The sequence below is a fragment of the Apteryx mantelli genome, unplaced genomic scaffold (genome assembly GCF_036417845.1).
Source record: "Apteryx mantelli isolate bAptMan1 unplaced genomic scaffold, bAptMan1.hap1 HAP1_SCAFFOLD_182, whole genome shotgun sequence".
Taxonomy (NCBI): Eukaryota; Metazoa; Chordata; class Aves; order Apterygiformes; family Apterygidae; genus Apteryx; species Apteryx mantelli.
Window position 1 is genome coordinate 142,158 of NW_027118535.1, and position 23,354 is coordinate 165,511.

General features: G+C 71.1%; 5 protein-coding genes across 5 annotated transcripts; all 5 read right to left on the reverse strand.

Moving 5' to 3' along the window:
• Positions 1–661: 661 nt before the first annotated feature.
• On the reverse strand, positions 662–1,558 carry LOC136995932 (basic salivary proline-rich protein 1-like). Its single transcript, XM_067316928.1, has one exon. It carries the CDS (start codon positions 1,556–1,558, stop codon positions 662–664), a length of 897 nt encoding a protein of 298 aa, XP_067173029.1.
• A 1,402-nt stretch (positions 1,559–2,960) lies between these two features.
• LOC136995933 (pleckstrin homology-like domain family B member 3) lies at positions 2,961–14,167 on the reverse strand. The gene is made up of 13 exons (XM_067316929.1): positions 13,799–14,167; positions 13,629–13,706; positions 12,970–13,044; positions 12,096–12,260; positions 11,785–11,871; positions 10,714–10,809; positions 9,732–9,840; positions 8,941–9,016; positions 8,318–8,396; positions 7,406–7,477; positions 6,546–6,729; positions 5,346–5,431; positions 2,961–3,206 (listed from the first exon to the last, which is right to left on the reverse strand). The coding sequence occupies exons 1-13, from the start codon at positions 13,847–13,849 to the stop codon at positions 2,961–2,963; spliced, it is 1,404 nt and encodes a 467-aa protein (XP_067173030.1). The 5' UTR covers positions 13,850–14,167.
• LOC136995938 (PE-PGRS family protein PE_PGRS16-like) lies at positions 3,274–4,727 on the reverse strand (the record flags this gene model as incomplete). Its single annotated transcript, XM_067316934.1, is given in 7 exon segments — positions 3,274–3,360; positions 3,363–3,398; positions 3,401–3,475; positions 3,902–3,952; positions 3,954–4,007; positions 4,010–4,046; positions 4,531–4,727. Coding segments are annotated over 7 exon segments (537 nt in total), but the record flags the coding sequence as incomplete, so codon positions are not given.
• A 409-nt stretch (positions 14,168–14,576) lies between the features above and the next one.
• Positions 14,577–20,527, reverse strand: LOC136995937 (persulfide dioxygenase ETHE1, mitochondrial-like). Its single transcript, XM_067316932.1, is given in 8 exon segments — positions 14,577–14,660; positions 14,854–14,970; positions 15,712–15,801; positions 16,541–16,670; positions 16,824–16,972; positions 19,205–19,274; positions 19,276–19,350; positions 20,410–20,527. Coding segments are annotated over 8 exon segments (771 nt in total). The 5' UTR covers positions 20,497–20,527; the 3' UTR covers positions 14,577–14,607.
• An 819-nt stretch (positions 20,528–21,346) lies between these two features.
• Positions 21,347–22,535, reverse strand: LOC136995935 (DNA repair protein XRCC1-like). Its single transcript, XM_067316930.1, has 4 exons — positions 22,448–22,535; positions 22,216–22,306; positions 22,050–22,125; positions 21,347–21,666 (listed from the first exon to the last, which is right to left on the reverse strand). Exons 1-4 carry the CDS (start codon positions 22,533–22,535, stop codon positions 21,361–21,363), a joined length of 561 nt encoding a protein of 186 aa, XP_067173031.1. The 3' UTR covers positions 21,347–21,360.
• Positions 22,536–23,354: the final 819 nt, after the last annotated feature.

Sequence of the window (23,354 nt, forward strand, 5' to 3'; positions counted from 1 at the left end):
CTCCCTCCGCCATGGGGGGGGGGGGGGACCCCCAAAATCGCGTGTGTGCAATAACCCTGCCCCCCCCCCCCCAGGGTGGGGGGCACCCCATGCCCCCCCCCCCACCCGCAATGGGGCACCCCATAGGGATCCCCAAAATGGGGGCACCCCCATTGACCCCCCCCCAAAAAATGGGCTCCCCATGGGCCCCTCCCCAAAATGGGGGCACCCCTTGACCCCTAAAATGGGGGACAACCCTGCCCCCCCATTGACACCCCCCAAAACTGGGTCCCCCCCCTAACTTGGGGGGCAGCAGGGACAATAAAAGGTTGTGGTGGAACAAGGACTTTGGGTTGTCTTTTTTTTTGGGGGGGGGGGGGGGGAACCCGGACGCCTGGGCCCCTTGGAGATGGGGGGAGGGGCTAAGGGGAAGGCGGGGGGTCCCATGGGGTGCAGGATTGGGGGGGGGTCCCGGACACCCGGATCCCTGCCTGGAGGTGGTGGAGACACCTGGATCCATGGGGGCAATGGGGGGGGTGATGTGGGGCAGGGTGGGGGCCCCGGACACCTGGGTCCCTGCTGAGAAGTTTGTGGGGGGGGGGGGGGGGAAGTGGCTGCCCCCCACCCCGGACGCCTGGGCCCCCCCGGACACCTGGGTCCCCAATGAAGCAGCAGACGGTTGTTATTTTTTTCCAACACCTGTAATAAATACAGCCCCTTCCGGGGGTTTCGGGGTGGTTTGAGGGGTCCCCGGGGGGGTTTTGGGGTCCCGGAGGGGGGTTTTGGGGGTGTCCCGGGTGGAGTTTGGGGTCCCCCATGGAATTTTTGGGGTCCCCCCTGCTCGTGTCTTTTGGGTTCCCAGCCTGTTTTGGGAGGGTCTCGATGGGGTTTTGGGGGTCCCTGATGGTGGTACTGGGATCCCCCATGGTATTTTGGGGGTCCCCGGTGGGTTGTAGGTTCCCCCCCCCCCCATGGAGTTTTTGGGGTCCCGGGGGGGTTCGGTGGTGCCCGATGGCGTCTCCAGGGTCCCCGATGGTGTTTCTGGGGCCTCCGATGGTGGTTTTTGAGGTCCCCGATGGTGTTTTGGGGGGTTCCTGGTGGCGTTTTGGGTCCTTGGTGGGGTCTCCGTGGTCCCCGATGGTGTTTTTGGGGTCCCCGCTGGAGTTTCGGGGTCCTTGATGACGTTTCTGGGGTCCCCGATGGTGTTTTTGAGGTCCCCGATGGTGTTTCTGGGGGTCCCTGGTGGCGTTTTTGGCTCCTCGGTGGGGTCTCCATGGTCCCCGGAGGTGTTTCTTGGATCCCCGACGGTGTTTCCGGGGTCCCTGATGGCATCTGGGAGGTCCCCAAGGGGGTTTTGGGGTCCCTGTTGCCATTTCTGGGGTCCCCGATGGTGTTTTTGAGGAACCAGTGGCGTTTTGGGGTCCTTGGTGGTATCTTTGTGGTCCCCAAATGGTGTTTCTGGGGTCCCCGATGGTGTTTTTGGGGTCCCCATGGTGTTCCTGAGGTCCCCAGGGGGTTTTGGGGTCCCTGATGCCATTTCTGGGGTCCTCGATGGTGTTTTTGGGGTCCCTGATGCCATTTTTGGGGTCCCCGATGTGTTTTTTGAGGACCAGTGGCGTTTTGGGGTCCTTGGTGGTATCTTTGTGGTCCCCAATGGTGTTTCTGGGGTCCCCCATGGTGTTTTTGGGGTCCCCCATGGTGTTCCTGAGGTCCCCAGGGGGGTTTTGGGGTCCTGATGCCATTTCTAGGGTCCCATGGTGTTTTTGAGGACCCAGTGGTGTTTTGGGGTCCTTGGTGGTATCTTTGTGGTCTCCATGGTGTTTTGGGGGTCCCCAATGGTGTTTTGGGGTCCCCCATGGTGTTCTGAGGTCCCAGGGGGTTTTGGGGTCCCTGTTGCCATTTCTAGGGTCCCCAATGGTGTTTTTGAGGACCCAGTGGCGTGTTTGGGGTCCTTGGTGGTATCTTTGTGGTCTCCAATGGTGTTTCTGGGGTCCCCGATGGTGTTTTTGGGTCCCCCGTGGTGTTTTTGGGGTCCCCATGGTGTTGCTGAGGTCCCAGGAGGGTTTTGGGGTCCCCCAATGCCGTTTCTGGGGGTCCCCGATGGTGTTTTTGGGGTCCCCATGGTGTTCCTGAGGTCCCAGGGGGTTTTGGGGGGTCCCCGATGCCATTTCTGGGGTCCCCAATGGTGGTTTTTGAGGACCCAGTGGCGTTTTGGGGTCCTTGGTGGTATCTTTGCGGTCCCCAATGGTGTTTCTGGGGGTCCCAGGGGGGGTTTTGGGGTCCCCCATGGTGTTCCTGAGGTCCCAGGAGGGTTTTGGGGTCCCTGATGCCATTTCTGGGGTCCCCAATGGTGTTTTTTGAGGAAACCAATGGCATTTTGGGGTCCTTGGTAGTATCTTTGTGGTCCCCAATGGTGTTTCTGGGGGTCCCGATGGTGTTTTTGGGGTCCCCCATGGTGTTCCTCAGGTCCCAGGAGGGTTTTGGGGTCCCCAATGGTGTTTTTGGGGTCCCTGATGCCATTTCTGGGGGTCCCCAATGGTGTTTTTGAGGACCCAGTGGCGTTTTGGGGTCCTTGGTGGTATCTTTGTGGTCTCCAATGGTGTTTCTGGGGTCCCCGATGGTGTTTTTGGGGTCCCCCATGGTGTTTTTGGGGTCCCCCATGGTGTTCCTGAGGTCCCAGGAGGGTTTTGGGGTCCCCGATGCCGTTTCTGGGGTCCCCGATGGTGTTTTTGGGGTCCCCCATGGTGTTTTTGGGGTCCCCCATGGTGTTCCTGAGGTCCAGGAGGGTTTTGGGGTCCCGATGCCGTTCTGGGGTCCCCGATGGTGTTTTTTGGGTCCCCCATGGTGTTCCTGAGGTCCCCAGGGGGGTTTTGGGGTCCCTGATGCCATTTCTGGGGTCCCCAATGGTGTTTTTGAGGACCAGTGGCGTTTTGGGGTCCTTGGTGGTATCTTTGTGGTCTCCAATGGTGTTTCGGGGGTCCTCAATGATGTTTTTGGGGTCCCCCATGGTGTTTCTGGGGTCCCGATGGTGTTTTTGGGGTCCCGATGCCGTTTCCGGGGTCCCCCGGCGCCGTCCGGACCCACCCGGGGCTCAGGGGGGGCCGTCGCCAGCGCGCGGCGGCCAGGACGGCGTCCATCCAGATGCGCAGGGCCTCGGCGCTGGGGGCCACCAGGCAGAAGAGGCGGTCGTAGGTCTTCACGCAGAAGGTCAGCCGGGGGTTGGGGCTCTGCGGGGGGCGCTGGGGGGTCGGTCCCAGACCCATAGGCACCTCCCAGACCCATAGGGACCCCTTCAGACCCATAGGGACCTCCAGATCCCATAGAGACCTCCCAGACCCCATAGCGACCTCCCAGACCCATAGATACCTCCAGACCCATAGAGACCTCCAGACCCATAGCGACCTCCAGACCCATAGAGACCTCCCAGACCCCATAGCGACCTCCCAGACCCATAGATACCTCCAGACCCATAGAGACCTCCCAGACCCATAGCGACCTCCCAGACCCATAGAGACCCCTCAGACCCATAGGGACCTCCCAGATCCATAGAGACCTCCCAGCCCCATAGAGACCCCATAAGAACATTCCTGACCCCATAGGGACCTCCCAGACCCATAGAGACCTCCCAGACCCCATAGAGACCTCCCAGACCCCCTAGGAACCTCCCAGACCCCATAGAGACCCCTTCAGACCCATGGAGACCCATAGGATCACCCCGACCCCATAGGGACCTTCCCAGACCCATAGCCACCTCCCAGACCCATAGATACCTTCAGACCCCATAGAGACCTCCCAGCCCCATAGAGACCTCCAGACCCCATAGACACCTCCCAGACCCCATAGAGACCCCTTCAGACCCATGGAGACCCATAGGATCACCCTGACCCATAGAGACCTCCCAGCCCCATAGAGACCTCCAGACACCATAGGGACCTCCCAAACCCCATAGGGACCTCCCAGACCCATAGACACCTCCCAGACCCCATAGAGACCTCCAGACCCCATAGACCTCCCAGACCCATAGATACTCCCTCAGACCCATAGGGACCTCCCAGCCCCATAGGCACCTCCCAGACCCATAGGGATCCCCTCAGACCCATAGAGACCTCCCAGCCCCATAGAGACCTCCAGACCCCATAGACACCTCCCAGCCCCATAGGGATCCCTCAGACCCATAGAGACCTCCCAGCCCCATAGAGACCTCCCAGCCCCATAGAGACCCTCCAGACCCCATAGACACCTCCCAGACCCATAGAGACCCCTTCAGACCCATAGAGACTTCCCAGACCCCATAGATACTCCTCAGACCCATAGGGACCTCCCAGACCCATAGCGACCTTCCAGCCCCATAGAGACCTCCCAGACCCATAGATACCTTCAGACCCCATAGAGACCTCCCAGACCCCTAGGAACCTCCCAGACCCATAGATACCTCCTAGACCCCATAGAGACCCTCCCAGACCCCATAGACACCTCCCAGACCCATAGAGACCCCCCCAGACCCATAGCGACCTCCCAGACCCCATAGAGACCTCCCAGACCCGTAGACACCTCCCAGCCCCATAGAGACCTCCCAGACCCATAGACACCTCCAGACCCATAGCGACCTCCCAGACCCATAGACACCTCCCAGACCCATAGGCACCTCCCAGACCCATAGAAACCCCTTCAGACCCACGGAGACCCATAGGAACATCCCAGACCCCATAGGCACCTCCCAGACCCCATAGAGACCCCTTCAGACCCATAGTGACCTCCCAGACCCATAGAGACCTCCCAGACCCATAGGGACCTCCCAGACCCACGGACACCTCCCAGCCCCATAGGGACCTCCCAGACCCATAGAGACCCCCTCAGACCCATAGGGACCTCCCAGACCCCATAGACACCTCCAGACCCATAGGCACCTCCCAGACCCATAGATACCTCCAGACCCATAGAGACCTCCCAGACCCCATAGGCACCTCCCAGACCCATAGAGACCTCCCAGACCCATAGAAACCCCTTCAGACCCACGGAGACCCATAGGAACATCCCAGACCCCATAGGCACCTCCCAGCCCCATAGAGACCTCCCAGACCCATAGGGACCCCCCCCAGCCCCATAGACACCTCCAGACCCCGTAGGGACCCTCCCCAGCCCCATAGAGATCTCCAGCCCCATAGACACCTCCAGACCCATAGACACCTCCAGACCCATAGAGCGCCCTCAACCACTGCAGACCCCACCAGACCCTCCCCCGACCCCTACAACCCCCCTGACCCCACAGAACCCCCCCCCTCCCCAGCCCCATAGGGACCCCCCCCAGCCCCATAGCGCCCCCCCCGGCCCCATAGCGCCCCCCCCGGCCCCATAGCGCCCCCCACCTTGCAGGCCGCCCGCCCGTGGTCGTAGTAGACCTCCTCGATGGCCTGGAAGTAGATGACGCCCTTGAGCTTCGTCTCCTCCTTGTCTGGGGGGGGGGATATGGGGCGGGGGGGGGGGGTCAGCGCCCCACGGCGACCCCCAACACCCCCCCCCGAGTCCCCCCCATCCTGCCCCACGGAGAACGAGGGGGCCCCAGACCCCCAAGTCTGGGTCCTTCCTCATCGGCGTCCTTCAGCCCCCCATGTTGGGGTCCCCTGGAGAGGACGTGGACCCCCCCCAGACCCCCAAGTTGGGGTCCCCCCACATCCCCCACATCGGGGTCCCCCCATAGCGCCCAGGGGACCCCCCAGACCCCCCATTTTGGGGCCCCCCCACATCGGGGCCCCCCCATAGAGCCCAGGGGACCCCCCAGACCCCCATTTTGGGGTCCCCCCACATCGGGGCCCCCCCATAGAGCCCAGGGGACCCCCCAGACCCCCATTTTGGGGTCCCCCCACATCGGGGCCCCCCATAGCAGCCCAGGGACCCCCCAGACCCCCCATTTTGGGGTCCCCCCCACATCGGGGCCCCCCCATAGCGCCCAGGGGACCCCCCAGACCCCCCATTTTGGGGTCCCCCCCACATCGAGACCCCCCCCATAGCGCCCAGGGGACCCCCCAGACCCCCCATTTTGGGGTCCCCCCCCACATCGAGACCCCCCCATAGAGCCCAGGGGACCCCCCAGACCCCCCATTTTGGGGTCCCCCCCCACATCGAGACCCCCCCATAGCGCCCAGGGGACCCCCCAGACCCCCCATTTTGGGGTCCCCCCACATCGAGACCCCCCATAGAGCCCAGGGACCCCCCAGACCCCCATTTTGGGGTCCCCCCCACATCGGGGCCCCCCCATAGCGCCCAGGGGACCCCCCAGATCCCCCATTTTGGGGTCCCCCCCACATCGGGGCCCCCCCATAGCGCCCAGGGGACCCCCCAGACCCCCATTTTGGGGTCCCCCCACATCGAGACCCCCCCCCATAGAGCCCAGGGGACCCCCCCAGACCCCCATTTTGGGGTCCCCCCCACATCGGGGCCCCCCCATAGCGCCCAGGGGACCCCCCAGACCCCCAAGTTGGGGTCCCCCCACATCGAGGCCCCCCCATAGAGCCCGGGGACCCCCCCAGACCCCCATTTTGGGGTGTTCCCCCCCCCCCCCCCCGCACCGCCGTAGTAGGCCAACAGGCGGCGGGGGCGGTCGAGGAGGAACCAGCGGCGGCGCCAGGTCTTGATGCGACCCCCCATCTTGGTGAGGGGCCCCCGGCAGGCGCCCGCCGTCACCCGCACGTCCCCGCACGTCTCGGGGCTGTGGCCCCGCGCCCGCAACAGCCGCCGCAGGTCCAGCGCCGCCTGTGCGCGACACCCGGGCGCCCTTGTCAACCGGCGACGCGTCACCCGGCGACGCGCCTCCCGCGCCCGCAGCGGCCGCCGTTGGGTCCGGCGCCGCCTGTGCGCGACACCCGGGCGCAACACCCGGACGCAACACCCGGCGACGCGTCACCCGCACACACCCCCACCGGGCAGCGCCCCTGCACCCGCAGCAGCGGCCGCCGTTGGGTCCGGCGCCGCCTGTGCGCGACACCCGGGCGCAACACCCGTCACCCGGTGATGTGTCACCCGCGCACCCCCCCCGGCGATGGGACCCCCCCCCCCAACAGGGACCCCCGAAAAATTGGGGGGGGGGGAAGGGATGGAGTAGGGGGGTGATTGGGAGCACTGGGGGGGGGGGGACTGGGGGCTTGGGGGTAACGGGGGAACTGGGGGGTAACTGGGAGCACTGGGACAACTGGGGGGGGTAACTGGGGGGTTAATTGGGGGGCTAACTGGGAGCACGGGGGTAACTGGGGGGGTAACGGGGGGGTAACTGGGGGGGTAACTGGGAGCACAGGAGTAATTGGGGGGGTAACAGGGGGGTAACTGGGAGCACAGGGGGAACTGGGGGGTTAATTGGGGGGGTAACTGGGGGGGTAACTGGGAGCACTGGGGTAACGGGGGGGTCACTGGGGGGTCACTGGGGGTAACTCACCTCGGGGGCGGGGGGGGCCGGCGGCTCCGGGGGGGGAGGGGGGGGCTGCGCTTTGGCTGCTCGTCGGGCCTCCTGGGGGGGGGGGGGAAGAGGTGAGACCCCGCCCCCAAGAGCAGGCCCCGCCCCCACCACCCTCCCAGGCCCCGCCCCACAGCATGCTGGGCCCGCCCCTCCCACATAGCCCCTCCCCTATGGGGATTTGGGGAGGGCAGGGGCCACCCGGACGCCTGGGCCCTTCCCGGACACCTGGGCCCTTCCCGGACGCCTGGGTCCCTCCCGGACACCTGGGCCCTTCCCGGACACCTGGGCCCTTCCCGGACGCCTGGGCCCCTCCCGGACGCCTGGACCCTTCCCGGACACCTGGGCCCTTCCCGGATGCCTGGGCCCCTCCCGGACGCCTGGACCCTTCCCGGACGCCTGGGTCCCTCCCGGACGCCTGGACCCTTCCCGGACACCTGGGCCCTTCCCGGACGCCTGGGCCCCTCCCGGACGCCTGGACCCTTCCCGGACACCTGGGTCCCTCCCGGACGCCTGGACCCTTCCCGGACACCTGGGCCCCGCCCGGACGCCTGGGCCCTTCCCGGACACCTGGGCCCTTCCCGGACACCTGGGCCCCTCCCGGACACCTGGGCCCCTCCCTGCCCGGACGCCTGGGCCCTTCCCGGACGCCTGGGCCCCTCCCTGCCCGGACGCCTGGCCCCCCCCCCGCCCGGACGCCTGGGCCCCTCTCGGACACCTGGGCCCCCCCTGCCCGGACGCCTGGGCCCCTCCCGGACGCCTGGGTCCCTCCCGGACTCCTGGGCCCTTCCCGGACGCCTGGGCCCCTCCCGGATGCCTGGGCCCCTCCCTGCCCGGACGCCTGCCCCCCCCCCGCCCGGACGCCTGGGCCCCTCCCGGACGCCTGGGCCCTACCCGGGCCTGCAGCAGCCGCTCTCGCTCCGCCAAGGCCTCCCGCACCCGTCGCTCCATCTCGGCCAGGTGGAGGCAGGCGCTGCCGGGGCAGGTGGGGGGCAGTTATGGGGCGCGGGGGGCACTTAGGGGTCCGGGGGGGCAGTTATGGATCTCAGAGGGGCAGTTATGGGTCTGAGGAGGGCAGTTGGGGGTCTGGGCAGGTAGTTAGGGGGCAGTTAAGGGGCAGTTGGGGGTCTGGGGGGGCAGTTATGGGTCCGGGGGGGCAGTTGGGGGTCCAGGAGGACAGTAGGGGGGCAGTTGGGGTCTGGGGGGGCAGTTAGGAGTCTGGGGGTGCAGTTAGGGGTCCCGGGGGGCAGTTAGGGGGCAGTTGGGGGTCTGGGGGGCAGTTATGGGTCCGGGGGGGCAGTTGTGGGTCCCAGGGAGGCAGTTAGGGGGCTGGGGGGGCAGTTAGGGGGCAGTTATGGGTCCAGGGGGGCAGTTGGGGGTCCGGGGGGGCAGTTGGGGGTCCCGGGGGGGCAGTTAGGGGGCAGTTGGGCATCCGGGGGGGCAGTTAGGAGTCTGGGGGTGCAGTTAGGGGTCCCGGGGGGGCAGTTAGGGGGCAGCGGGGGGGCAGCAGGACTCACCTGTAGGCGTCGGGGGGGATCCCGCCCGCCGGGGGGGGCAGCGCCGTGGGGGGGGGCAGCGGCAGGGCCAGGAGGCCTGGGGGGGGGGAGGGGACGCGACACCCCATGGAGCCCCCCAAAAACCCCCCCCGGACCCCCAACCGCCCCCTGGGACCCTCCAAGTCCTCCCTGGACCCCCCAAATACCCCCCAAGACCCCCCCAGAACCCCTAAATCCCTCCTGGGACCCCTATAGCCCCCCAGATCCCCCTCCAGGACCCCCCCAGGACCCCCAAATCCCCCCCAAATCCCCCCCAGGACCCCAAATCCCCCCAGATCCCCCCCAAATCCCCCCCCGGACCCCCAAATGCCCCCTGAACCCCTATAGCCCCCCAAATCCCCCTCCAGGACCCCCCCCAGGACCCCCAAATCCCCCCAAATCCCCCCAAATGCCCCCCCAGACCCCCAAATCCCCCCCTGAACCCCTATAGCCCCCCAAATGCCCCTCCAGGACCCCCCCCAGGACCCCCCCAAATGCCCCCAAATCCCCCTCCCGGACCCCCAATCCCCCTCCAGGACCCCCCCAGGACCCCCAAATCCCCCCCAAATCCCCCCCTGAACCCCTATAGCCCCCCAAATCCCCCTTCAGCCCCCCCCAGGACCCCCAGATCCCCCCCAAATCTCCCCAGGACCCCCAAATGCCCCCAAATCCCCCTCCTGGAACCCCAAATCCCCCCAATCCCCCTCCAGGACCCCCCCCGGACCCCAAATTCCCCCCCAGGACCCCCAAATCCCCCCCCGGCGCCCCCTTACCGGTGCCGTGGTGCGAGCGGGGCCGGGGGGCCGGGCGGGGGGGGGCGGCGGCTCCTCGCTCCCCCCGGCGCCGCGGGAGGCTCCCGGCTCGCTGCAGCCCGAAGGCGCCCTGGGGGGGGGGGGGGCAAAAAGGGGGGGTCGGGGGGGGTCGGGGGGTCCCATGGGGGGTCTGGGGTCCCTGGGGGGGGCAGGGGGCTCTGGGGGGGCCCAGGGGGTATTTAGGGGGGGCAGGGGGTATTTGAGGTCCCCAAGGGGTATTTAGGTCTCTAAAGGTCTATTTGTGTTCTGGGGGGGGGTATTTGGGGTCCCCAGGGGGGTATTTGGGTTTTGGGGGGGTATTTGGGGGGGGGTCCCAGGGGGTATTTGGGGTCCCCAAGGGGTATTTGCGGGTCCCTGGGGGTTATTTGAGGTGCTGGAGGGGTATTTGGGGTCCCTGGGGGGTATTTGGGGGTCACTGGGGGGGTATTTGGGGTCCCCAGGGGATATTTGGGGGTCGGGGGGGCGATTAGGGTCCCCGGGGGTTATTTGGGGTCCAGGGGTATTTGGGGTCCCCAGGGGGATATTTGGGTTTTGGGAGGGTATTTGGGGGGGTCCCAGGGGGTATTTGGGGGTCCCTGGGGGCTATTTGAGGTGCTGGGGGGGTATTTGGAGTCCCTGGAGAAGTATTTGGGGTTCGGGGGGTATTTGGGGGTCCCAGGGGGTATTTGGGGTCCCTGGGGGGGTATTTGGGGTCCCCGGGGGGGCATTTGGGGGTCGGGGGAGCGTTTGGGGGTCCCTGGGGGTTATTTGAGGTGCTGGGGGGTATTTGGGGTCCCAGGGGGTATTTGGGGTCCCTGGGGGGGTATTTGGGGGGGTCCCAGGGGGTATTTGGGGGTCCATGGGGGGGTATTTGCATCCCTGGGGGGGTATTTGGGGGTCCCAGGGGGTATTTGGGGTCCCCGGGGGGGTATTTGGGGGTCGGGGGGGCGTTTGGGGGCCGCACCTGGACGGAGCTGCGCAGGGCGAAGACGCAGGCCGGGTCGCGCTGGTCGGGGCCGAGGACGATGAGCTCCCGGGCGGTGCGATGGGTGAACATGAGCTGCGGGGGCCCAGGCGTCCGGGAGGGGCCCAGGCGTCCGGGAGGGGCCCAGGCGTCCGGGGGGGGCCCAGGCGTCCGGGGGGGGCCCAGGCATCCGGGGGGGCAGCGTTAGGGGGGGCCCAGGCGTCCGGAAGGGGCCCAGGCGTCCGGGAAGGGGCCCAGGCGTCCGGGAGGGACCCAGGCGTCCGGGAGGGGCCCAGGCGTCCGGGGGGGCAGCGTTAGGGGGGGCCCAGGCGTCCGGGAAGGGGCCCAGGCGTCCGGGAGGGGCCCAGGCGTCCGGGGGGCAGCGTTAGGGGGGGCCCAGGCGTCCGGGAGGGGCCCAGGCGTCCGGGAAGGGGCCCAGGCGTCCGGGAGGGGCCCAGGCGTCCGGGGGGGGCCCAGGCGTCCGGGGGGACCCAGGCGTCCGGGAAGGGCCCAGGTGTCCGGGAAGGGCCCAGGCGTCCGGGAAGGGCCCAGGTGTCCGGGAGGGACCCAGGCGTCCGGGAGGGGCCAAGGCATCCGGGGGGCAGCGTTAGGGGGGGCCCAGGCGTCCGGGAAGGGCCCAGGTGTCCGGGAAGGGCCCAGGTGTCCGGGAAGGGGCCCAGGCGTCCGGGAAGGGCCCAGGTGTCCGGGAAGGGGCCCAGGCATCCAGGAGGGACCCAGGTGTCCGGGGAAGGGGCCCAGGTGTCCGGGAGGGGCCCAGGTGTCCGGGAAGGGGCCCAGGTGTCCGGGAGGGGCCCAGGTGTCCGGGAAGGGGCCCAGGCGTCCAGGAGGGACCCAGGTGTCCGGGGAAGGGGCCCAGGTGTCCGGGAGGGGCCCAGGCGTCCGGGAGGGGGCCCAGGTGTCTGGGAGGGGCCCAGGCGTCCGGGAAGGGCCCAGGCGTCTGGGAAGGGGCCCAGGCATCCAGGAGGGACCCAGGTGTCCGGGGAAGGGGCCCAGGTGTCCGGGGGGACCCAGGCATCCGGGAAAGGGGCCCAGGCGTCCGGGGCTCCTCACCTTGGTGAGCTCCTGGCTGCTCTCGGGGGGGGGCTCCCCATTGCCCCCCCCGGGGGGGCGGCTCGTCTGGGGCAGCTGGGTCTTGTCCTGGGGGGGGGGGGAGAAAGAGCAGTTTGGGGCAGCCCGGACGCCTGGGCCCCCTGGGGGGGGAGGGAAACACCCCCAGGGAAAACCCGGCACCGGATCCTGCTTGCCCGGATTGGGGTGACCCGGGATCAGGCCCCCACCGGATCGGCCCCTTTTTGGGGTTCGGCACAAAACCCGGGATGGATCCGGTGTCGTTTCCCCATTCCGGATGGGGCCGGGCCTACCTGGCGCTGGGAGCGGGCGCCCGGGCCCCGGGTCACCTCCGACGTCACCGACGTCCCCGTCGTCCCCGACGTCCCCGCGGGCTCCGGGCGGCGGCTCTCGCGCTCCAAGCGCAGGAACTCGAGGTCCTCGAGGCAGCGCAGGGTCCCCTCCAGCCGCCCCAGGGCCTGCGGGCGCCCGGACGCCTGGTGTCCCCTGCGCCCCTCGCACCAGGACGCCTGGGCCCCTCCCAGACGCCTGGGCCCTTCCCGGACGCCTGGGTCCCTCCCGGACGCCTGGGCCCTTCCCGGACGCCTGGGTCCCTCCCGGACGCCTGGGCCCCTCCCGGACGCCTGGGCCCTTCCCGGACGCCTGGGCCCCCCCCCGGACGCCTGGGTCCCTCCCGGACTCCTGGCCCTTCCCGGACACGTGGGCCCCTCCCGGACGCCTGGGTCCCTCCCGGACACCTGGGCCCTTCCCGGACGCCTGGGTCCCTCCCGGACGCCTGGGCCCCTCCCGGACGACTGGGTCCTTCCCGGATAGTTGGGCCCCCCCCGGACGCCTGGGCCCCTCCCGGACGCCTGGGCCCCTCCCGGACACCTGGGCCCTTCCCGGACGCCTGGGCCCTTCCCAGACACCTGGGCCCTTCCCGGACGCCTGGGCCCTTCCCGGACGCCTGGGTCCCTCCCGGACGCCTGGGCCCTTCCCGGACACGTGGGCCCCTCCCGGACGCCTGGGCCCTTCCCGGACGCCTGGGTCCCTCCCGGACGCCTGGGCCCTTCCCGGACACGTGGGCCCTTCCCGGACGCCTGGGCCCCTCCCGGACGCCTGGGCCCTTCCCGGACGCCTGGGCCCCTCCCGGACGCCTGGGCCCTTCCCGGACGCCTGGGCCCTCACCTCCTGCTGCCGACTCTCACTCGGGGCCTCGGGGCGGCGCCGCTGCAGCCGCTCGTCCTCGCGCGGGGCCTCGTCCTGCGGGAAGAGCCGGACGCCTGGGCCCCTCCCGGACGCCTGGGCCCCTCCAAAAGCAACCCCCCCCCCCAGCTGCCCCCAACCAGGGATCTGGGAGGGGGGGGAAAACAGGCGCAAAGCATGCTGGGAGCGATGCCAAGCGGGCCGCAGGGCATGCTGGGAGCGCGGGCGCCGGCACCCGGGGAAGGGACCCAGGCGTCCGGGCCGCTCCCGCCCCCGCGGCTCCGCCCTGGCACGACCGGTCGGCCCGGTTGGGCCCTGGGAGGGGGCCCAGGAGTCCGGGGGGGGGGGGGATGTGGGGTGGGGGTGGGGGGCCCATTCCCACCCCTGAGCCAGGCCCCAGGAAGGGGCCCAGGCGTCCGGGCGCCCCCCAGAGAGGGGCCCAGGCGTCCGGGTGCCCCCCAGGAAGGGGCCCAGGCATCCGGGTGCCCCCAGGAAGGGGCCCAGGCGTCCGGGTGACCCCCCAGGAAGGGGCCCAGGCGTCCGGGTGACCCCCAAGAAGGGGCCCAGGCGTCCGGGTGCCCCCGGGAAGGGGCCCAGGCGTCCGGGCGCCCCCGGGAAGGGGCCCAGGCGTCCGGCCGTACCTCCAGGCTCAGGCCCTGCAGCTGCAGCGCGGCCACGTCGGGGTCGGGGTCGGTCCCGGGCGGCGGCGGCGGCTCGGCCTGGGCGGGGGGGGGAGGGGGGAAACCAGTGACTCCCAGTGCTCCCAGTTCCCTCCCAGTGCTCCCGGTTCGCCCCTCCCCCCTCCCCTCACCTCTGCCTCCCCCGAGGGGGGGTCGAGGGTCGCGGCGTCCCGGGGCACCATGGCGGCGCTGGGGTCAAGGGTCAGAGGGCAGGAGGGGCCCAGGCGTCCGGGAAGGGGCCCAGGCGTCCGGGAGGGACCCAGGTGTCCGGGAGGGACCCAGGCGTCCGGGAAGGGGCCCAGGCGTCCGGGAGGGACCCAGGCGTCCGGGAGGGACCCAGGCGTCCGGGAAGGGGCCCAGGCGTCCGGGCCCCGGCGCTCACCGGCTCCGCTCGGGCCGGCTCGGGTGGGGGGCGGAGCCCCGGTCCCGGTGACGTCAGCGCCCCGGGGGCAGCGTGGACCCGCCCAGGGGCCCAGGCGTCCGGGAGTGGCACGAGCCCCCCCCCCCGCCCCCCCCCCCCGGTGGGACCCAGGCACCTGGGTGGGGGCTGCCGCTCCCCGGACGCCTGGGCCCCTCCCGGACGCCTGGGCCCCTGCCCGGACTCGCCGGTTCTCGCCCTGTCGCACCGGGGCGGGATTTTCCCGTGGGAACCGGCCCCTCCCTCCCCCCCACCCAGGACGCCTGGGCCCCTTCCAGGCCCCGCCCGGACACCTGGGTCCCCTGGGGGGGGGGGGGAAGGGGGCAGAGAGGGCCCAGGCGTCCGGGCCCCTCCCCCCCCCCAAAAACAACCACCCGGAGCCGCTTTTTTCCACCACGTTTTTATTCGCCTGCTGAAAAAGCCCCGGCGCCCGGGGGGCGGGGCCGAAAGCCGGGGGGCGGGGCCGAAAGCCGGGGGCGGGGCCTGCCTCCTGGGGGCGGGGCCTGCCTCCTGGGGGCGGGGCTAAGCGGTGACGTCCTGCACCCCGCAGCGGAGATTGGCCGGAACGGCGACGTCTGCGGGAGAGAGAGGAGGCGGCTCAGAGCCCGGAGGGGCCCAGGTGTCCGGGGGGCCCAGGAGTCCGGGAGGGGCCCAGGCGTCCGGGAAGGGCCCAGGCATCCGGGAAGGGACCCAGGCGTCCGGGAGGGGCCCAGGCGTCCGGGGAAGGGGCCCAGGCGTCCGGGAGGGGGGGGGCGGGGCCTGCCGTACCCATGAGCTGAGGCCGGGGCAGGTTCAGCCCCTCCATCAGCGTCACGAACTCGTCGGCGCTCAGGCTCAGCCGCGGGTTGAACCGTCGCTCCTCGTCCACCGTCGACACCGTCTGCCCTGGGGGGGGGGTGGGGGGGGCAAAACTGCTGCCTGGGGGGCAAAAAACTGCCCCGGGGGGGGGGGCGAAACTGCCCCCCAGGACCCACAACTGCCCCCTCGGGGCAAATAACTGCCCCTTCAGCCCCCATTTGCCCCCAACCGCTGTTTTTTCCCACCTGAGGCCCCTTATTTGCCCCCCCAACCCTGGTATTTACCCTCTCCAGCCCGCTGTTGCCCCCCCAACCCCATTATTTGCCCCCAACCCCCGTTGTTTGCCCCCCCAGCTCCCTTATTGCCCCCCTGAGTTGGTATTTGTCCTTTCTAGCCCCGTTATTTGCCCTTTACCCCATTATTTGCCCCAGCCCCCGTTATCTGCCCCTGAACCCCACTATTTGCCCTCTCTAACCCCATTATCTGCCCCCCAACCCCGTTATTTGCCCCAGCCCCCGCTATTGCCCCCCAACCTGTTGCTTAACCCCCCAGTCCTGTTATCTGCCTACAACCCCGTTATTTACCCCCCCCAGCCCCGTTATTTCCTCCCCCCAGTCCCGTTATCTGCCCTCGAGCCCCGTTATTTGCCCTCTCCAGCCCCATTACCTGCCCCCAACCCCATTATTTGTTCCCTCCGGCCCCGTTATCTGCCCCCCAACCCCGTTATTCGCCCCCTCCGGCCCGTTATCTGCCCCCCACTCCGTTATTTGCCTCCAGCCCTGCTATTTACCCCTCCCGGCCCCGTTATCTGCCCCCCCGGCCCCGCACCGGTGTAGTCGTGCCCCGGGTAGACCAGGCAGCTCCCGGGCAGCGTGAAGATCCGCTCGTGCACCGACCGGTACAGCGTGCGCGCGCACCCTGGGGGCGGGGCGGGGCGTTACCATGGCGACCGGGCGTCAGCGCCCCCCCCCGTGGCCATGGCGACGGCGCGCCGCGGCGCCGCGTGACCATGGCAACCGAGCGCCGCTGCTCTCCCCGCCCCTCCCCGTGGCCATGGCAACCGCGCGCCGCTGCTCTCTCCCCGCCCCTCCCCGTGGCCATGGCAACCGCGCACCGCTGCTCTCCCCGCCCCTCCCCGTGGCCATGGCAACCCGTGGCCATGGCAACCGCGCGCCGCGCCCAGCGGTGACCGTGAGGGGAGATGCCGCGCGCTTTGGGGGGGGGGGAAAGGCGCCGCTGTCGCCATGGTAACGGGCGGGGGGGGCCGCTCCCAGTGACTCCCAGTCCCTCCCAGTGCCCCCCCCCACAGCCTCCCAGTAACCCCCACGGCTCCAGTCCCTACCTCCCAGTAACCCCCACGGCTCCAGTCCCTCCCAGTGTCCCCCCTGGGTCCTCCCAGTGCTCCCACTATCCCCCAGTCCCCCCCAGTGCCCCCTCCCCACAGCTCCCAGTGCTCCCAGTCCCCCCCGGTGCTCCCAGTGCCCCCTCCCCATGGTTCCCAGTCCCCCCCAGTGCCTCCCGGTCCCTCCCAGCACCCCCTCCCCCCGGCTCCCAGTGCCTCCCAGTGCTCCCAGTGCCTCCCAGTGCCCCCTCCCCCCAGCTCCCAGTCTCTCCCAGTGCCCCCTCCTCCCGGCTCCCAGTGCCTCCCGGTCGCTGCCCTGCTGGAAGTCGGTGCGGCCGCAGCCGCGGATGAGCAGCGCGTCGCCCGTGAACGCCATCGACTCGTCGTCCAGCACCAGCGTGAGGCAGCCGGGCGTGTGGCCGGGGCTGGCGCGGGCCTCCAGCTCCTGCGGGGAGGGGGGGGGACACGGACACGCGACGTGGGGCCCAGGCGTCCGGGGGGGCTCCATCACCCCCCCACCACCACCGCCATGTCCCCATGGGGCCCAGGCGTCCGAGTCCCCCCCCCCCGCCCCCCCCCGCGGGCGCCCCGCACTCACGAAGGCGCCGAATTGCAGCCGGTCGCCGTCGCGCAGCAGCAGGTCGGCGCGGGCGCCGCTCGCCCGCGAGATGGCGCTGAGGCAGCCGGGCAGCGCCGCGCGCAGCGCGCCCGAGCCCGTCACGTGGTCCGCGTGGCAGTGCGTGTTCACTGCGGGGGGCGGGGCCAAACGGGTCACGTGGGGGTCACGTGGGGCGCCGCGCGCAGCGCGCCCGAGCCCGTCACGTGGTCCGCGTGGCAGTGCGTGTTCACTGCGGGGGGCGGGGCCAAACGGGTCACGTGGGGGGTCACGTGGGGGGGGGGGCGCAGCGCGCCCGAGCCCGTCACGTGGTCCGCGTGGCAGTGCGTGTTCACTGCGGGGGGCGGGGCCAAACGGGTCACGTGGGGGTCACGTGGGGCGCCGCGCGCAGCGCGCCCGAGCCCGTCACGTGGTCCGCGTGGCAGTGCGTGTTCACTGCGGGGGGCGGGGCCAAACGGGTCACGTGGGGGGTCACGTGGGGGGGGGGCGCAGCGCGCCCGAGCCCGTCACGTGGTCCGCGTGGCAGTGCGTGTTCACTGCGGGGGGCGGGGCCAAACGGGTCACGTGGGGGTCACGTGGGGCGCCGCGCGCAGCGCGCCCGAGCCCGTCACGTGGTCCGCGTGGCAGTGCGTGTTCACTGCGGGGGGCGGGGCCAAACGGGTCACGTGGGGGGTCACGTGGGGGGGGGCGCAGCGCGCCCGAGCCCGTCACGTGGTCCGCGTGGCAGTGCGTGTTCACTGCGGGGGGCGGGGCCAAACGGGTCACGTGGGGGGTCACGTGGGGGGGCGCAGCGCGCCCGAGCCCGTCACGTGGTCCGCGTGGCAGTGCGTGTTCACTGCGGGGGGCGGGGCCAAACGGGTCACGTGGGGGGTCACGTGGGGGGGCGCAGCGCGCCCGAGCCCGTCACGTGGTCCGCGTGGCAGTGCGTGTTCACTGCGGGGGGCGGGGCCAAACGGGTCACGTGGGAGGTCACGTGGGGGGGGGCGCAGCGCGCCCGAGCCCGTCACGTGGTCCGCGTGGCAGTGCGTGTTCACTGCGGGGGGGCGGGGCCAAACGGGGTCACGTGGGGGTCACGTGGGGCGCCGCGCGCAGCGCGCCCGAGCCCGTCACGTGGTCCGCGTGGCAGTGCGTGTTCACTGCGGGGGGCGGGGCCAAACGGGTCACGTGGGGGGTCACGTGGGGGGGGGCGCAGCGCGCCCGAGCCCGTCACGTGGTCCGCGTGGCAGTGCGTGTTCACTGCGGGGGGCGGGGCCAAACGGGTCACGTGGGGGGTCACGTGGGGGGGCGCAGCGCGCCCGAGCCCGTCACGTGGTCCGCGTGGCAGTGCGTGTTCACTGCGGGGGGCGGGGCCAAAGGGGAGGGTCACGTGGGGGCGGGGCCACGAGGGGGTCACGGCGCGGGCAGCGTGCCGTGCGCAGTGCGTGTGCAGTGTGGCGTGTGTGCGTGTGTGCGCAGCGCATGTCTGCAGTGTGTGTGTAACGTGGGCAGTGTGTGTGTGTGTGTGCGCAGTGCATGTGCACAGTGTGTGTGCAGTGGGTGTGCGCAGTGTGTGCAGTGCGTGTGCGTGCGTGTGTGCAGTGAACGTGTGCAGTGCGTGTGCACAGTGTGTCTAAGTGCAGTGCACATGCAGTGCGTGTGTGCAGTGTGTCTGTGCGCAGTGTGTGTGCAGTGCATACCCGCTGCAGGGCGCTGCAGTCACTGCATGTGCCACAGTGCCACACGTGTGCAGTGCGCATGTGCAGTGCGTGTGCAGTGCGGGTCGGTGCATGGACACTGCGCTACACGTGTGGCAGTGCGTGTTCACTGCAGGGCACCACCTGCCACTGCGTGTGCAGTGTGTGTGCAGTGCGTGTGCGCTGTGCGTTGCTGCACGTGCGCTGCGTGTGCCCCACGGGGGTGCTGCGTGTGCACTGCGTGCTGTATGTGCACACTGCACACGCACTGCGCGATCACTGCACACGCTAAGCGTTCCGTCCCCCGCCAAGGGGCCCAGGCGTCCGGGTGGCTCCGCTTCCCTCCCCCAACCCCCTATGGGGCCCAGGCGTCTGGGAAGGGCCCAGGCGTCCGGGAGGGGCCCAGGCGTCCGGGAGGGACCCAGGTGTCCGGGAGGGGCCCAGGCGTCCGGGAGGGACCCAGGCGTCTGGGAAGGGCCCAGGTGTCCGGGAGGGGCCCAGGCGTCCGGGAGGGACCCAGGTGTCCGGGAGGGGCCCAGGCGTCCGGGAGGGACCCAGGCGTCTGGGAAGGGCCCAGGTGTCCGGGAGGGGCCCAGGCGTCCGGGAGGGACCCAGGAGTCTGGGGAAGGGCCCAGGCGTCCGGGAGGGGCGGGGCAGGGTGGGGCAGGGCAGGGGGCGGGGTCTCCTCACCGGCGTAGCGCAGCCGCAGCCCCAGCTCGCGCAGCAGCTGGGTGTCGCGTGCCACCGTCTCCAGCACGGGGGTCGACGATGACGGCGTCGCGCGACGCCTCGTCCGCCAGCACGTAGGTGTAGGTGCAGGAGCGCGCCTCGAAGAGCTGCCGCCGCTGCCGTCAGCCCCCGCCGCGGGGGGCCCAGGCGTCCGGGGGGGCATCACCCCCCACCCACCCCGGGGCCCAGGCATCCGGGTATCGCTGTCCCTGAGGGGCCCAGGAGTCCGGGAGGGGCCCAGGCGTCCGGGAGTAAGGGGGGACCCAGGAGGATGGGAAGGGCCCAGGCGTCCGGGGATCCCCCCCCCCCCAACCCGGGGCCCAGGCATCCGGGTATTGCTGTTCCTGAGGGGGCCCAGGCGTCCGGGAGGGGCCCAGGCGTCCGGTCACCTCCACTCATTCAGGGACCCAGGCATCCGGGAAGGGCCCAGGCGTCCGGGAGGGGACCAAGGTGTCAAGGGAGGGGCCCAGGCGTCCGGGAGGGCATCACCCACCCCGGGGTCCAGGTGTCTGGGAAGGGCCCAGGCATCCGGGAAGGGGCCCAGGCGTCCGGATATCGCTGTCCCTGAGGGGGCCCAGAAGTCCAAGAGGGGCCCAGGCGTCCGGGCACCTCCACTCACTTCCGGGACCCAGGCGTCCAGGAGGGGACCAAGGTGTCAAGGGAGGGGCCCAGGCGTCCGGGAGGGCATCACCCACCCCAGGGCCCAGGTGTCTGGGAAGGGCCCAGGCATCCGGGAAGGGGCCCAGGCGTCCAGGCACCTCCACTCACTCAGGGGCCCCAGGAGTCCAGGGAAGGGGCCCAGGCGTCCGGGAGTAAGGGGGGACCCAGGAGGATGGGAAGGGCCCAGGCGTCCGGGGATCCCCCCCCCCAACCCGGGGCCCAGGCGTCCGGGTATCGCTGTCCCTGAGGGGGCCCAGGCGTCCGGTCACCTCCACTCACTCAGGGGCCCAGGCGTCCGGGAGGGGACCAAGGTGTCAAGAGAGGGGCCCAGGCGTCCGGGAGACAGGGGGGACCCAGGAGGATGGGAAGGGCCCAGACGTCCGGGAGGGGCCCAGGCGTCCAAGTGACGTTTATCCCCCCCCCCACAAGGGGCCCAGGCGTCCGGTGTCCCCCCCCTCTTCTCCCCCCCCCCCCCACGAGGGGCCCAGGCGTCCGGCCGCCCCCACCTGCCGCAGCAGCAGGCGCCGCCCCGTCCCGTAGCTCCGCGCCGGCCCCAGCGCCCGCAGCGCCGCCGCCACCCGTCTCCCCCACATAGCGCTTCTGACGGCGCCCGCCGCGGGCGCGGCCCCTTTAAGACCCCCCCCCGGGGAGCGGCGCTTAAAGCGGCGACGTCCCCCGCGGTGGGGGCCCACGCGCGCCTCCCTTCGCCTGAGGCGGCGCCGCGGCGCGCGCTCATTGGCTGCCCCGGCGGTGACCCCGAGCGGCCGCTTTAAGGCGCGCTGCGGGTGTGTGTGTGTGTGTGCGGGGGGGGGGGGGGTTGGAGGGAGGCGGTGACGCAGTTTAAAAGGGCGACGCCCACTCGGCGATGGGGCCCACCGCCCCCCCTCCCCTCGGCGTGACGCGGCTCCGCGCTGCGCGCTCATTGGCTGCCGCCGCGCGGCTCCTTTAAGGATTCAAACCGCCGCCGCGGCCACGGGGGATCCCGGCTCCTGATTGGCTCCGCGCTGCCGGAAGCGCCACTTCCGGTCCCGTTAACCCTTGCGGTGCCAACGGCCTTAAAGGGGCCTGGCTGGGGCGGGGGGAAGGGGGGGGGGGGGGACTCGGACGCCTGGGCCCCTTTTTGGGGGGGGGGAGGGGCTGCCCAAGCGGCTCGGCCCAGCCTCCGCCCTGGGTGTGGGCCCAGGCGTCCGGGCGGCCCCACCCTGAGGGCAAAGTCCAGCTGTAAATGGGGAGGAACCGGGGGGCAAAGTGCGCCAAGGGCCCAGGCGTCCGGGGAGGGGCCCAGGCGTCCGGGAGGGGCCCAGGTGTCCGGGCCCCCCTCCCCCAACGCCAGGAACCCAGGTAGAGGCAGCCCCGGACGCCTGGGCCCCTCCCGGACGCCTGGGCCCCCCCCCCACATCCCTTCCCTCCCCCCCCCAAACAAAGCCCCGCGGAGCCGCTGCGTTACCGAAACTGTTTTAATTCGCATGAAAACGCCCCGAAACGGGGAGGACGTGGGGGGAGGGGCGGCGCCACGGAGCGACACGCCACAACACGCAACGTCCCGCCGGGACACGCGATGGCACGCGATGACATGCCTGAACTGCGCCGACACGTGATGACACGGCTTGACACGCGATGACACGCGATGACACGCGCCGACACGCCTCAGGCGCGGGGGACGACGGCGAAGGGCTGCGGTGGCACCCCAGCCGGAGCCGCTCGCCGCAGGCCAGGACCCAGCGGGGCCTCACGAAGGAGAGCGACGGGTTCACGTCCAGCGCCTGCGGGAAGGGCCCAGGCGTCCGGGAAGGGGCCCAGGCGTCCGGGAAGGGCCCAGGCGTCCGGGAAGGGCCCAGGCGTCCGGGAAGGGGCCCAGGAGTCCGGGAAGGGCCCAGGCGTCTGGGAGGGGGCCCAGGTGTCCGGGAGGGGCCCAGGTGTCCGGGAGGGGCCCAGGCGTCCGGGAGGGGGCCCAGGTGTCCGGGAGGGGCCCAGGTGTCCGGGAGGGGCCCAGGTGTCCAGGAGGGACCCAGGCGTCCGGGAGGGGCCCAGGCGTCCGGGAGGGGCCCAGGTGTCCGGGAGGGGCCCAGGAGTCCGGGGGGGGACCCAGGCGTCCGGGAAGGGCCCAGGCGTCCGGGAGGGGCCCAGGCGTCCGGCAGCTCCTCACCTCCTCGAAGGTCTCGTCCCAGTCCTGCGCCGTCACCACGTGCGTCACCTTCTCGCTCATGTAGGGAGCCAGCGCCCTGCGGGGGGGGGGGAGGGGACACGCTGGGTGCTCCCCGCCCCCCCCCCCGGACGCCTGGGCCCCCTCGGACGCCGGGGCCCCTCCGTACCCGCCGAAAGCCGTCACGTAGCGCTGCAGCAGGCGCCGCTCGGGGGCCGCGAAGTCGCCGTAGAGGAAGAAGGTTTTGTCCACGAAGAAATCTGGGGGGACGGAAGGGTTAGAAAGGGCCCAGGCGTCCGGGAGGGGCCCAGGCGTCCGGGAAGGGCCCAGGTGTCCGGGAGGGGCCCAGGCGTCTGGGAAGGGCCCAGGCGTCCGGGAGGGGCCCAGGCGTCCGGGCGTACCAGGCAGGGGGGGGATGGGCTCGTCGCTGTCCGTGTTCTCGTCCGTGGAGCCGCCGTAGGGATCGTCCGCGGGGGGGGCCGGCACCATCCTGGGGGGAGGGGGGGGAAGGGAGAAGCGAGAAGGGGCAGGGTCCGGGGGGGCCCAGGCGTCCGGGCGCCCGAGGGGCCCAGGCGTCCGGGCGCCGCTCACCTGCGGGCCTCGTCGTCGGTGCGCCCGCTCACTCTGCGCAGCTCGTCGGCGGTGTCCCCCGACTCGTCCGGCGCTCTGCGGGGGGGAAGACGCGGGCGGTGGCTCCCGGACGCCTGGGCCCCCCCGGGGATGCCGCGGGGGCGGGGCCCGGACGCCTGGGCCCTCTCCTACCTGGGGGGGGGGTCGTCGGCGTCGGAGCAGGGGGGGGTCGCGGGGCCCCCCGAGGGGCCGGGCTGCGCCGGGGGGGGGCTCTGCAAGAGAGGGCAGCGTTGGGGCCCAGGCGTCCGGGAGGGGCCCAGGCGTCCGGGAAGGGGCCCAGGCGTCCGGGACGCCCCTCCCCCACCTTTCGAGCATGGCGGGGGCGGGGTGGGGGCGGGGCCTCCCCAGGCTCCTCCCCATCACTGGCAGAGGAGGCGGAGCCAGAACCGTCCAGCAGGTACCTGTGGGGGGGGGGGGCAGGACAAGAGCAAGTTACCCACGATGCACTGGGGCTCCCCCAACCCTGGGGGGTGTGGCTTTCCCCAGCCCCTCCCACCTGGGGGTGTGGCCACCCCAATTCCCCCCTGTGGGCAGTGTCCCCTTAAGCCACACCCCCATCGAGCCACCCAAGCCCCTCCCCCAAGTGGGTGTGGCCCCAAGCACCTCCCTCCAGACCCACCCCCAGCCAACCCAGAAAGGCCCTCCCACAGGGGGTGTGGCCTCCCTAAGCCCCACCCA

Excerpts from the sequence above, each read along its gene's own strand:
- LOC136995932 (XM_067316928.1), bottom strand. The coding sequence starts at position 1,558 with ATGGCATCAGGGACCCCAAAAACACCATCGAGGACCCCAGAAATGGCA.
- LOC136995933 (XM_067316929.1), bottom strand. The coding sequence starts at position 13,849 with ATGGTGCCCCGGGACGCCGCGACCCTCGACCCCCCCTCGGGGGAGGCA. Across the intron at positions 13,707-13,798 it reads CCCCCTCGGGGGAGGCAGAG|GCCGAGCCGCCGCCGCCGCC; the intron begins GTGAGGGGAGGG and ends CCCCCCGCCCAG. Across the intron at positions 7,478-8,317 it reads AGCGGCTGCTGCAGGCCCGG|GAGGCCCGACGAGCAGCCAA; the intron begins GTAGGGCCCAGG and ends CCCCCCCCCCAG.
- LOC136995935 (XM_067316930.1), bottom strand. The coding sequence starts at position 22,535 with ATGGTGCCGGCCCCCCCCGCGGACGATCCCTACGGCGGCTCCACGGAC. Across the intron at positions 22,126-22,215 it reads TACGTGACGGCTTTCGGCGG|GGCGCTGGCTCCCTACATGA; the intron begins GTACGGAGGGGC and ends CCCCCCCCGCAG. Across the intron at positions 21,667-22,049 it reads GGGACGAGACCTTCGAGGAG|GCGCTGGACGTGAACCCGTC; the intron begins GTGAGGAGCTGC and ends CCCTTCCCGCAG.